The sequence below is a fragment of the Lycorma delicatula genome, chromosome 4 (assembly GCF_047948215.1).
Source record: "Lycorma delicatula isolate Av1 chromosome 4, ASM4794821v1, whole genome shotgun sequence".
NCBI classification, from domain to species: Eukaryota; Metazoa; Arthropoda; class Insecta; order Hemiptera; family Fulgoridae; genus Lycorma; species Lycorma delicatula.
In genome coordinates this window covers 16,557,288-16,572,310 of record NC_134458.1, presented here as the reverse complement: position 1 = coordinate 16,572,310, position 15,023 = coordinate 16,557,288, and the positions used below count along the sequence as shown (strand labels likewise).

At 35.1% G+C, this 15,023-nt stretch overlaps 1 protein-coding gene across 1 annotated transcript in view; it reads right to left on the bottom strand.

The window, feature by feature from the left end:
- The window catches only part of inaE (inactivation no afterpotential E), a 148,814-nt gene that overhangs the window by 110,619 nt on the left and 23,172 nt on the right, over window positions 1-15,023 (bottom strand). The window contains exon 8 of the mRNA XM_075361887.1: window positions 5,837-6,074. Within this exon, the coding sequence (XP_075218002.1) occupies window positions 5,837-6,074 (238 nt within the window). The remainder of the gene's footprint in view (window positions 1-5,836; window positions 6,075-15,023) is intronic.

Below are 15,023 nucleotides of genomic sequence, written 5' to 3'. Positions count from 1 at the left end.
TGCCTCGGAGACGGGGTATGGCTACGCCACCCCCCATGCCCTCAGCAGGGAACCAGGTCTCGGTCATTATGCCTTTGCCTCTAATCAGTGGCACCGACCCCACTAAGCGCCGAGGCACCCGCAGGAGCGGCACCGCCAACCAGGACTCGGTCTTTTATTTGTCCCACACTCCCCAGGAGTTCCCCTCCTTCTCAGGAACCCGCACACCACGGGGTACGGGCCCTCCACGGAGGGACTGTCCTCCCTACCCTAATTTCACAAACCCCTTCTTCTGTCCTCTTCTTCCTTGGTGCGTAAGATTTCCCCGGCAAACCTACGGAACCAATCCCAGTTATCGTCACTATAGACCATCCAATTTAAGAGGTTTTCAGGTGTAAGTCCGTTGTCCGAAATTTCTCTTCTATTTGGAGCCCATCTTGGGCATACAAACACAGTGTGTTCCGCATCATCAGTCTCTGGGCAGTACACACATTGTGGGGTAGGTCTTTTTCCAATTCTAAACAAGTAATGGCCGAACGAGCCATGCCTCGTCAACAGTTGTGTGGTATAAAAATCTATATTACCTAGTCTATTATTAGTCCACGTATTTATGTTGGGGATTAGTCGTCTGGTCCAATCCCCAACTCTAGAGTGTGTCCATGTATCCTACCACTCTTGATCAATTAGCCGTTCAACCTCATCTTTGGGCATACCCCTATATCTAAGTGTTCTTCCTTTAATTTGTAAATCAATGGGTATAACCTTCGTTAATATACACAACGCGTCGTATGACACTGTTCTGTATCCCGCGGCTACACGCAGTAAAGCAAGCCTGTGTACTCTTTTTAATTTTGTTTTGTTTCTCTGAATATTCATTGTATCTCCCCATATCGGGGCCTCATATAAAATTGCTGACGTGGTAGCCGCAGTTATCAGTCTCCTTATTACCATTTTCAGTGTACCATGGTTCTGGAAAAGAATCCTCAATGCCTTAATCAAAGGAGTGACCTTCTTACAAATCATCTCTATGTGTTTGCTAAATCTTAGGCTTTTATCCAAAAGAAAACCTAAATACTTTGCTTCTTTGACCTCCTTAATTCTCTCTCCTCTAATGTTTATATTGAGGTTTCTAATAGGTCTTCTACCTGAAAACACCAAACAACAGGATTTGTTAGGGGATATCTGTAGCATGCTTCCTACCAGCCATTCATCAATTATTCGTAACGCCTGATTTGCTTTATCCTCTAGGTTATTAACTTCTCTGTCTTCCACTAGGATGGCAATGTCATTAGCATATCCAACAACAAAAACCCCCTCGGGATAATCCAATCTAAAAATTTTGTCATAAAAAATATTCCACAGTATAGGCCCAAGGACTGATCCTTGTGGAACTCCTCCAAATATCTCAAATGTGGATTTTCCTTCTAACGTTTTAACCTCAATGAATCTATGGTAAAGGTATTGATTAATCTGGTTGACTAGATAATCACTTATATTCATGGCTTGTAATGCTGCAATAATGGCTTTCCAAGGAACAGATCCAAAAGCATTTTTTATATCCAACATTATAATAAGTGGGATTTTCCAAGTTCTCCACGTGCCGTTTCTACTATTTAATGCCCAGGTCTTAACTTTGTCGATCGCGTTTATCGTAGATCGGCCTTTTCTAAAACCATATTGCTCCTCATGTAAACAATCTTTTTCCTCGACTTCTTCTCTGAGTCAAGTTTCTAGTAGTCTTTCGACTACCTTACCCATGTTATTTATTAGTGTGATTGGTCTGTATCCTACTTGTTCTTGATTTGGTCCTATTTTAGGAATGAAAACAGTTCTGGCTTCTTTCCAACTATTGGGGAAGTTACGGTTTTGTAAGCCATAACTTGCAACATCCACTAATTCCCAGGGTATGATCCTGGCAAGGTCTTTAATGATGGCGGCAGGTATGCCATCCGGTCCTGGACTTTTTTTAATTTTAATTTCATGATGGCTTCCAAAACGTCCTTTTGAGTGAACCTGCCAGCCTGACACTCAATTACCTCTCTATTGAGATCTTCTATTCTGGGAAATAGCAATTTAACCTGTTGTGCCGACATTTCAGCACTCAATGTCGGCACGTATCTTCCCAGACGTTTGGTCACTATTTTAAATGCCTTTCCCCAGGGATCTACGTTAAGCTCTTCACACAACTCCACCCATTTCTTTTTTTTAGCTTGTTTGATAAGGAAGTTGAGTATTTTCCTAGCTTGTCTGTATTGCTCTATCGCAAGACGACCTTCTTCTTCCGTTCTATTTCTAGCGCGTAATCTCTGAGCTACTCTTTTGTATCGTTGCATGATTCTTCTCTCCTCTTCTATCTCTGCAGACCACCAATAAACCGGGTGGTATTTATTGTTACTCGGCGGTATTTTAGCTGTCTCCTCTTTAATTATATCCTGGAACGCCTCGGGAGTTATTTGTGGACAATTTTTGATTCTGTTTGCTGCGTTGTTGGTAACGCGGTGAATCTGTTGTTCTGTCATTCTACTGAAGATGTTTAACTGTCTTCTTCCTGGTGGGTACTCTCTAAGGGTGACTAAAATGGCCCTATGGTAACTAGCAGTTTCTTCGGTAAGGACCTCAAAGTCAATTGAGTCAGTACGGATCTTACTGTCGATTATAACCAAATCAATTATCGAATTATGTCCTCTTGCGCTATAAGTGGCGGTCCCGTCGTTAACACAATTCGCGCCAATAGCCTCAAGCAGTTCCTCTAATATTCGTGTAGGCCGTACCAGCTAGCGCTGTCTTACAATTGAAATCGCCTAGGACAAGCGTTCTCTTACAGGAGCGCGTCATGACTTGCTGTAAGTCAAAAAGTCTATTTTTAAAGGCTTCCGTAGTACAATTAGGACTAATGTAAATTCCTATTATTATTATATTGCTTAACTCTACAGCTACAATACCATCACCCCTATGATACAGTTTGTAGTCCACATTGCCTGCAATCCTCCTGATGGCCACATCCCCATTCCTGTCAGTCACCCATTGTCCCCTGGCCGCTAAGTACACATTTGGTTCCGTGGCCACCAAGAAGTTGGCATCGTACCTTGTTGCAATTTCTTCAGACAGATCACAAGACAAGCGACTTCTATTATTATTAATTAGGATCACTCTATTCATGACTTTTATCACAACTCGTACTGCCAGTCCTGTGCAACGTACTATTACATTCCAGGCATCGTGTTGCCTCCTTACAGTCTCTGATTTCATGGCCAGGTTTCCTACAGTTAAAGCATAAGTCCGAGCGGTCTGGACCTCGACATTCTCTTCTACTATGCCCGGTACCCCAGCAGCGGTAACACCTCTCGATTTCCGTCCGGATGTATGTCCGGCAACACACCCATCCTACTCTTAGCCTTGATGCAATAAGTTTTACTGCATTCTTTTGTGTGGTAACCACCGTGGCGTTCATTTTGTTTCCATACGCCTCCCTGAGGGATGTAATCTGAAAACTTTCCCCCGTACCCAATACTTTTTCTCCCGCCTCCTTGACCTCACATTCCTTGGTGTCGCACAGCATATCCTTTACATGAACCACCGTTCTGCGATCCCCCTTTGTTCTAATATTAACTTTTAGGTCCTCTGCTCTATTTTTTAGCAGGGAGGAAAATTCCCCCGCTTTCTGCGATCCATTTATTCTGATTTCAAGCTGCTGATCTCTACCCTTCTTGATAGACAATATTTCACCAGCTTCCTCCACCTTGACCTTCTCTTTCATTGTCTTCAGGAGGTCAGCATAAGATTTTCCCGGAGCCTTAAGTATCACGGTTTTACTTTCTATAACCGGTGGGGTTCCCCTTCTAGCTGAAGCAGACCTGGACCTCGCTCTTCCGTGATCTCCCAGATTAGGCCGCTGACTCAGGCCTTCCCACCACTCTTCGAAGAGCTTTTATGATGTGAGAGGCCATAGCCTTCTCACCCTCGCTGGAGTCGTAAATCACCACATATCTTGTAGCATTAGTAGTAATTTTCCCTTCCTCAAGGATCGTAGATTCTTGTAACACCATTGCTCCCGGTGTAGTCCCAGCATACTGGCTGTTCGGCCTCAGTCCATTCAGGTCTACGAAGATGCAGTTATCATCTCCCGGTTTCAAAGTATTTTTTTGGGTGAGTCGATTCATCACCCAAGTTGACCATCGGGTGGGCAGTCTTTCTATTAACTGTTCGTCTGACAAATCAACGTCCAATATATCCGACATCTCATTCCTATGATAGCCCTTAATTTATATACTCTGGGAATTCATGTCAGGTGTTTCCTCACTTATCCTTTGTAGTTCCTTGTAAATCTCTGTAAGTTTTCTCTCGTGGGCCTTTATCGCTGTGGCACTTGCCTTGCCGGTCAAATGTCTTAGTTGCAACAGTGCATTTCCCAATCTATAGGTGACTTCTTTTAGATTAGGAGGGGCCTTCTCTTCTTCGGACGATCCCGCTCTTGCCCTCTTGGCACCTCTACCCTCTATTGTCTTCCATTTGGCCTTGTCTTGGCTGAGTGTTGTGGTCTCCATGTCTTCTGTACCCTCAGTAACGCTCTCCCTCATTCCAGAACTTCCCCGCGAGTGCCCAGCCACTTGGGAGGTTGTATCTTCCACGGGAAGTGAGCTACGTCTCCTCATTGTATGGATTCAGAATCAGGGGACGATTCCGAATCCAACAACACCCCACACGGGCAGGTTCCCCCAAAAATTTATTTTGGGGGGGGATCGGGGGAAGTAAAATGTATCTGTCGAAATCTGAGGTCCAAAAATTTTGGGGGGTCAAAGGGTAGGAAATCTTTGGGTTCGGAAAGAAGTTAAGGAATTTTTCTTCTATTGTATAAACTGTAGGAGATATAGAGGAAAAGGAATTGTCCGTATAAAGTGCTTCCAAACACTTAGAAAAATTCTGACAGTATACTATAAAGTTTGTGAAAATTCTCCAAGTCCTTGTTTACTAGCTTGCCAATGACGTAACGAGCAAGACAAAGCTTGTCGTTCAACTTATAAAATGTTCACTCTATATAAGCTAATATATGTAGACTTTAAACACTAAAAAAAACTTATTTAGAATATATTTTTTTTTTTTTAACTCACTCTAAAAGTATGAATTGACTTGTTATTACTCTTAACAGCAATTCCACTACACTACGGTCCTTCGCTGTTATCCAAAAATTCCGCAGCACTGTAAAATTACTTCACTATTCTCAAAACTTTGTTTTTTAAAAAAAAAGTCTAATAACTTAATTAATCCGTGACCAAAACTCAAAATATTTCACACATATGTCCATTAACCATACCACTAAAGATTCCAATGTCCAAATCTAATAAAATATCCAAAAATACCGGTCAAAAAGCATAAAAACGCAGAGCTAAGAACACACGTCTGTACTCAGTGCCGTCCAGAACTCGACTCATTCCACAAATATTACTGATTAAATAGGTAATTCATGATAGTAATAGCTACAATGAGTAACCAATAAAGGTGTTATGGAAGTGGCAGATTCTAAATCAATTTAACATGTTTTAAAAATAAATACAAATTGTACATGAAGCTTAACATATATAACCTAAAAATAATATACGTTACCCTTTCTATGAACAACACAATACAAACAGATAATAAATTAAACATTCTTTTGAAAAATCTTCTCACATTGTATATTAGATTCTTCTCTTGTTCCTTTCAATTTTACAGAGATCAAATTAATTTTTTTTAATGAAAGTTCTACCATTATCAGCCAGTGATTTAATAAAGTTTGTAAATACACATGATTGTGTGCAAGTGTGTGTTTTAAAACAAAATATAAAATTAAAATTATTTATAAGAAGATGTGCAAAAATACCTTCATTGAAAGAGTTCCACGTATACTTAAAACCACTTTTCTCTTCTTGTAATCAATAGCAACAAAAAATGGAGTCTCACCAACATCAACATGATAAGTTGCATACTCTATTGATACATCACCAGCAGAAACCATACTACGTAGAGCAGCATAATTACAGCTACAACAATTATCATCCACAATAATAGCTTCAGTATCTGATTTTGAACTTTTACAGCAACATGGTAGACATGCACATCTGGAAATCATTAAAATAAATTTTAAGATTTTGTAATTATGCAAAAAATTATTAAGAAGAGCTAACTTAAAATGAAAAATAATGGTCATATTTGGAAAAATGAATTATAAAATAAATAAAAAAATGAATTATTTTTCTAAATAGTGTTAAACTGATTATTCATGTATATAAACTATAAATCTTATTTGATCAATTTTTAATAAACTTTTTTCATATCTTTGCCTTTAAATGCAGGGGAAGAATATCTATCTCATTTTATATTCATTGGTTTATACATAATACTGGAAGAGCCAAACTGATTTTACAAACACTTGAAGAATGAAACAAAACAAATGAAATCTTGGATGCCTTTTAAAGTTTTTTTTTTTTTTTTTTTTTTTTAAATTCTGCCTTTCTTTTTCATGTATTACATTTATCTCTTACTAACATTCTCAAAAAAAATTTTTTTTTTCTTTTTAAGATTAAAATAGAATCATGTAATCACAAAAATAAAATAAAAATTATTTTTTTTTACTAAGATTGTAGTTTATTAAAGCATTTTGACTAGAAATGTACATAAATATTTTACTGTAACCAAAATCCCTTTCTGTTACATTTAAAAAGTAATTAACATTTATGAAGCTGCTTTTGTTCTAGCTTTTGTCCTGTACTAGAAAGGGGATGAAAATGGAACCTTTTGGTCCAGTGTTGTGCCTTTTTGTTTATATTTCATTGAGGGAGCTTAATATCCTGTTGAAGTTATATATAAAAACTTAATCACCATTAGCAAGAATTATATCGTTGCTTGGCAGTTAAAAATCACTAAGTCTAAATTATATTGAAAATGAGATTTTTGCATCTTTTGATTCCTTTCTTATTGTTTCTAAACTCTATAATGATAGTAACTTCTTTTCTGATCAGTAGCACATTCTATGGGAAGTTTAAAAAACTGCTATGTCTTCTTTTATAAAATCTATCTTTTATAAAATTGTATAATACTACTAAGTCTGGTATGTGGTATAATGTTCTTTGCATGGTAGTTAATTATTTCTCTAATTAAGAAATTTGATTATTCTTACAGTTTATTTTGGTACCATTAAACAAGCTCAAACAAATATTCAACATTATTAAAAGGTATTTTGCTTTGTTTAATTAAGTAAATGTGTTTAGATATAGCAGGGTTTGAGTGTTCTCTTGGTAATCTTTTAGAGACTTAGCAGGTTTAAATTATTCATAATTAAATCTTAAGAATTTTCAATGGTTTTTTTCTGAATCTTTACTTTATTGCTGAGAATGTAATAAAGTAATATTGTAGCTACAGTTTCACAGTCTAAAGTAATAAACTGTAAAGTCCTCACAAATTGTTTATCAGCCAGTTTCACAAGTACAACCAAATAATTTGAAATCTATATTTACAGGTACTGATTTAAAAGCTTACTATTTTACAAGACAGCGAATTTTTTCCAATATTATTATATGCTGTAAAATTGTCTTTCCCTTCCTTTGTATTTTAAAGATTAATTGCCAGTGCAATTATCAGTTTATGTTCTTCTGTTACAGAATAGATTATCCATTAAATGTGAGTGACCAATGTAAAAAACTAGTTGAAATAGCAGAAAACATTGCAGTGGAAGAAAATTCTGTACAAAATGAAATAACAGGAACAGAAAACATTGAAAATTTATATATAAGTAACATGTCTATTTGCATTGCTGTGGATAGGGAAAATTTTCTAGATATTTCAGTAGCATGATAGACCCAGGTAAGAGTGTGGTAGATGAAATATTAACTGAATCAAATGATAATCTTAACCCAGCTACTACTTGTTTAACTTATGCCACTGTTACTAATAATGAGTGTAACAAAACTTTGACTTGCTTAAATGATCCTGTATTATTGACCAGTGAATGCAATATAGAAATCTCTGAAGATTTAAATATTTCTACAATGGTCTTTGATTATTATACTTATGTAAAAAATGCCACTTTCTCTGATAACAAGTTTAAAGATATGGATTACTTTGAGACACCAATTACAAACCAGTTAGAAGAGAATATAGAAATTGAAAATTTAGTCTCAAATATCCAAGAAGTTCAAGATCAGCTACTGGTAAATAATATTGAAAATAGTGAAGTAGTGGAAAAGTTGGACCTTGAAGATGGTTCAGAAACACTGGAAGAATTGCAGAATTCTGAACTAAGTAATCATTCATACAAACCATGGTCTTGGAAAAGAAATATACATAAAAGTAGTAGAGATAAAGTAATTAATTATAACGGTTTATAAAACAATGTTTCAGGAAAATGGGAGTATAGTCAAGAAAAAGAACCAAGAAAACTGAAACAATCTTGCAACTGTAAATTGAGTTTAGGAACTACAAACTGAAGTGTAGAACTATTGGAGAACATAAAAGAAAAATGATTTTCAAGCAATTTTGGAAAAATCTTGACTGGAGGGAAAAAAATATATGCTACAACTTCAGTAGATAGATGTATACCTGGCAAAAGATAAGAAAAATAAACGGAATGAAGTTTCTCAAAAAACATATAGCTATAATTTTCACTTAGAACTGAATGGAGTAAAATTAAGAGTTTCTAAAACTATCCGTTTTTAAACACTAGGATTGGGAAGGTGGTCAGTCTCATCATGGATTTAAAATAACAAAAATTTGCCCACAAACCAGGAGGTTTTTGAAGGCGACTCAGATGATCAGGTTAATGAACACTCTTGTTTGTCTGGAAAATCTAAAAGAAGTTGTCTTGTGCCAGATAAGAAACCTATAGAGCAAAAGAATCATCTGGAAGAATTTTTGAAGGACTTTCTCAAAATGGAATCCCATTATTGTCATCATGATGCTGGGAAACTAAACTTTGAAACAGTTTGGAATTCAAAGATGGAATTGTTCAAATTTTATAAAGAAGTGTGCCAGTCACAAGAAAGAACACATTTGAGATTCAAGATGTTTGTGAAAATGTTGAAAAAGCTTAGACTTAATGTGTATCTGCCAAGAAAGGATCGGTGTGATCTGTGTACCTGTTATAAATTAGGAAACCAACTGAAGAGGATTATAAAAACTACATAAAATATGAAAAGGATGCTAAGAAAGAGAAAGAACAAGATACTTTGATGGTGATGGGGGTTCATGTGTTCACAATGGATTTAGAAAAAGTGCTTTTGGCATCAAACCAGTTTCAGCTCTTTATTACAAACTGAAACTCTGAGTGCATAATTTTACGTTTTATAATAATAAAACAAAGGACAGTTATTTTGCTTATGGCACAAATCAGAAGGTGGTATCACATTCCAAGAATTTTCTGTTGTTTGCAATTATAATTCTCAGAAGATTGATGTAAAATCAGGTGAATCTGTCATCTTATTTAGTGATGGTTGCACCTATTAGAATAGTTATTTGACATTATCTAATGCTTTGTTTCATCCGAGTCAAAAGCTGAATATTGTAATTATTCAAAAATTTCTTGAAAAAGTTCACATTCATGTATTGAGAGAAGGTTAAAGAACAGATATATCTACGCACCAGCACAGTATATTGATATCTGAAAAACTGCCAGAGTTGATGGTAAGCCTTACCATGTCATCAGGTGATGACGTTGGTTGATGACATAGGTTCTTCTAAGACTACTCAGGATTAAATTATGTATCGTCAATTAGGCCAGGACATAGTGCAGGAGATCCAAATGTAGCTGATGTCAGATCTACAAGATACAGTTCAGATGGAATTTTTTATAAATTAAAACATGATGATGAGTGGAAGCCTCTTCCTAGGCAGTCAATAAATTTGGCGATGAAAATTCAAAGTTTTTGAAAGCATTATACTCAGACTAGAAAAATTACAAAACAAAAGTACAACCATCTTCAACAGCTTAAATCATTCATTTCAGCCAATTACCACTCATTCTATGACAGCTTAAATCATAAGTAATAATTATTCAAGGAGTTCAAATTCTCATGGTTTTGCAAGTTCTACTACCTCTGTTTTTAATATTTTCTTCATTATTCTTTTCTTTAATTGTTTAATTTAAGTTTTTTATGTGCATTCAGTACTTTAAGTTTGGTATGTATAGTGAAGTTAAGAAAAAATGTTTAAAAAGTTATCATACAAGTATTCAATTTTCTTCTGTACAACTTGTAATTTTTAACTATAAACAATTTTACTGCTATTATGATCTTTTATCGGCTAAATTTCCTTCTTATAGTGCATTAGAAAAAACTGCTTCGGTGGCATTGCAAAATCTGCTAAGTCTTATTTACAAAGTAAAAATGGTTATCACAGTTTTATAATATTTTGAGAACACTGCAACTTAATAACATCTGAAAAATTATGAATGTATGCTATGTCATGTTAACAGCAGAGCTACATTAATAATGAGGATAACTTTTAGCTCTCCTGGAAAAGACTTAGCAGGTTTTGACTGCCACCCAATAATATGCTATTGCCAAAGGAGTGTTTAATAAATCACTTCACAGGGCTCATCAAAGTTACATAATGTTGGCTTTTAACTGGAAGTTTTTAGCATGTATTAGAGACAAATGGTCAATTAGTTTAGTCTGTAGATAATAATTTATCGGCAAACACTTACATAATACTGAATTTTGTAAACATAGCACAAATATTACATTTAAATGTAATATTGAAATCACCTTATCAATCAATTAGTACGTTTCCTTGAACGTTTTCAGCTATTCAGCCATGTTCAGGAGGATAATTCTGCATATAAATTAATATTAAAATATAAATAAAATCAATCAACTAAATCATAACAATTGATCATCAATAAAGCAAAAATAACGACAGTTTTGTGAGTATGTTACTGTTGATGATTCTTGAGGAGCAGCACTGATCTCTATATAACTGGACAGGGGGTCCTATGGCGTAAAATACAATTAAGTGTTCAATATTGAAGCTTACTCCAGTGTCGCAGAATGAGCGGCTGGGAACTAAATAAAACCATTGTACACTGGTGATGGTAGGGATGTTTAGTTTACTCAAGTCAGATAACCAAAACTCCCACCGGGTTGGTCTAGTAGTGAACGCGTCTTAGCAAATCAGCTGATCTCGAAATCAAGAGTTCCAACGTTCAAATCCTAGTAAAGGCAGTTACTTTTATACGGATTTGAATACTAGATCGTGGATGCCGGTGTTCCTCGGTGGTCGGGTTTCAATTAACCACAAGTCTCAAAAATGTACTACACTGTACATTCAAAGACCTGAGACTGTACTACACTTCACTTACACTTATACATATCATCCTCTGAGGTAATAGTTGACGGTGATTCCCGGATGCTAAAACATGAAAAAAAGAACGGCCATTTTCGCAACACAAGCAGAAATTTACGGACAGTTGTAGAAAATTTATATAGAGATCAGATATATAGTTATACAGAGATTAGTATTCAAAATACAAAATCAGAACACTTCTACTAAATCGGTTTAAAGTGTGGTTTTATCCCAACTCTTACTTACCTCTGAAGTTCTACCACTCATTTAGTGGCGCTCATATATGCTTCAAATTTTACCAATTCCAGTATATGGGTCCCCTACCCAGTTATATAGAGATCAGTGTGGAGTGGGGAAGGCAGTAAAGTTAGCTAACCTAACAATTGTTCATCACTTTCTTGTACAAAATATCGTCGAATCGAATCTGTTCATTAATTAATTTATTATTATATATGTGAAATTTCTGAAGATTACTATTGTTATAAAAATTATAGTAATTATCTAATACTTCCATAAATTTATCGGGATCAATCAATGTTTAGTTTCCAAGATATGTCTTGCAAAATTTGAACGATCTTTATAGTCCTTTATTATACAATTGAAGTGTTCTTTGGCTCTGATAGAAAACAAATGATCAGTCATACCGATATACTCCAAATAGCGAACCTGATATTTTAATCTACATTCACCTTGTTTATCTAAATTATGCTTGTTATTGGAATTTAAAATTTTAGTTGGAAATTCCGATTGGTCTCGAACATTCTGCACGAACGTCTCCGCAAACTTATATAAATGCTGCACCTCGTTCGATTCCAGCCAGTCTCAGTCGAGTCGATCGTGAATATGTATGTTGTAATTTGCGTTTTAATTGCAAAATTGCAATTCACGGTATTAAATATTCACGGCAGTAGATTCATAAAGAATCATGGCTAAATTTTTAAGCGGGCGTAAACGACGATAGTAAAGCATCAACAAGTGCAGAGACGAGCGTGGTTCCGAAAATAAAATCAAGAGAATATTTTCAAGAACACTTAAATTTTCGGTTTATCAATACTAGAAGTAAACGAAGAATAAAGGCCCCTGTGTGTCATTTGCTGAAAAATTTTGGCAGCAGACAGCATGAAATTGAATAAACTTAAACGACAATTCGGAACGCTTTATAGTGAGTACGTTAACAAACCCGAGAACTCTTCGAAGTAAAAATTAAAATTATATAAAAAGCAAACAGAATTGTTAAAAAAAAAAAAAATATTGTCTGTGAATGAAAAAGCTTTACTTGCCTCTTGCAAATTTTTATATAAAATAGCCAGATGTAAAAAACCTCATACCATCGGTGAAGAGCTTTATTTTGCCAGACAATTGCAATCCATACTTCAATCAAATGATATGTTGCCGTTGAATTGATGATACAGCTGAAGATGTACAGCATCAGCTTTTCAGGAAGTTGCATACAAATTGTTTTCAATTCAGGTTGATGAGGCAACAGATAGCAATAAAGATGCTCATTACATTCCCTATGTTCGATTTTGTGATGGTATCTCAGCAGTAGAACTACTTTTCTGCAAACCAATAGAACTCACAGCAACAGCCACTCGCATTATTTGCTATTTCAAATGATTTTATAAATGAGGCAAACATAGAATGGAAAAATTGTGTCAGAATATGCACCTATGGTGCTCATTCAATGTCTTTTTCTTTTTCCTGTTTAGCCTCCAGTAACTACCGTTTAGATAATACTTCAGAGGATGAATGAGGATGATATGTATGAGTGTGAATGAAGTGTAATCTTGTACATTCTCAGTTCGACCATACCTGAGATGTGTGGTTAATTGAAACCCAACACCACCAAAGAACACCAGTATCCACGATCTAGTATTCAAGTCCATGTAAAAATAGTTGGCTTTACTAGGACTTGAACGCTGGAACTCTCAACTTCCAAATCAGCTGATTTGGGAAGATGCGTTCACCACTAGACCAACCCGGTGGGTGCTCATTCAATGTCTGGAAGATTCAAAGTACACACAATCACTTGTGAAAATAAGGTTTCCACAGTGTGTTGGGACACATTGCATGATTCACAGAGAAGCTCTGGCTTCCAGAGGAATGAGTCCTGGTCTGAATATTGTACTAATGACAGTTGTAACCATAGTAAATTATATAAAAGTGAGACCCCTAAACTCAAGAATCTTTTCTGCACTTTGTAAAGACATGGGTGCAGTACATTCAGTGCTACTATTTTATCGTGAAGCAAGATTGTTATCACATGGGAAATTTATGCAATGTGTTGAATGAAATGAATGTGTTTGTGTTTGCAATGTGTTTGAATGAATTAAGAGATGAAATCGCTATTTTTCTAGAAGAGGAAAACCAACTGGAAGCTGAGAAGTTTTGAAATCGTTTATTTGTGATGGAATTGAGCTACTTGGTTGACATATTTCAGAAATTAAATACTTTGAGTCTTCAACTCCAAGGAGCAAATACACATATGTTGGATACAAATGATAAAGTTAATGCTTTTTGTAGAAAATTGGAACTGTAGAGCAGAAATTTAAAGCAAAAAAAACCTAGAAATGTTTGCAAATGTGGATGAATGTGTTAAAAACTTACAAGGCTGAAGAACAACAAATGAAAGTTGTTTTTGTAACCATTAAAAACCATTTAGCCATGCCAGCAAAGTATTTTAAAGAGTATTTTCTTGTTTACGACAACTTGGTAGCAAGTGAGTGAGAGTGAGTTAGGAGTAAAAGTATTTTATAAATTATAATTTCTGCTTACCAACAATTATACATCATATCATAATTGTTGGTAAGTGGAAATTATCATTTATAAAAAACTTTATATATATATATATATACCAACGGGCCATGATAAATAAAAATTAATCTGGGTTAGGGATCCATTTCAAAATACTCCTGAAGGGATCTTGCTGCCGAAGCATAGACTTCACAGCAAGTGAAGTCTATAGATCTCAGCTAAATAAATAATAAGAGCTCAGAGTGTCTATTTCTAATGTTAAACCTTCCTTCGAAAAACTTTGCTCTGCAAGACAGGCCCAAGGAAGTCACTAATAATTATTAAACTTGTTTTTAATTTAGTATTCATAAGTTAATGATTAAATACATTGTGCAGTACCGATACAATCCTATTTATAAGTGTATTATATCAGTGTAAATGTGTATTTTATTATTTATTATGTCAGAATGTATTTTGTTTTGTTTTCCTTTCAGTAAATTAATAAGTTTTTAATAAAATTTTTTTCGATATGCTTGCATCCCCCATTTAGTGTTATCATGCTGCCCTAGGGGCCCCACAGGTTGAGCAACACTGATTTAGAGTGTATTATTGTATCTTGTGTTGTGTCTGTAGATGATGATGTCCAGTTTATTATTAGTAAAATTCTTATTAATTGTTATGTCCAAATAACTAATACTGTTGTTGATTTTGTAATTCATGGTAAATTCAATATCTTCATCCATAGGTTGATCTTATTAAGTATTATATTTTCTTCATTATTAATTTGTTGGTTAAAAGTGATTGTAATATCATCCACATATCATTTATATAAAATAATATGCCGTTTACTAATTATTCCAGGTAATATAGTGTTTTCAAAATTATTCATAAAAATATCTGCGATGATGGCAGAAAGAGGTGATCCCACGGTAAGTTCTTTTTCTTGTTGGTAGAATCTATTATTAAATTTGAAATAATTAGAATCAAGGTATAGTTTTAAG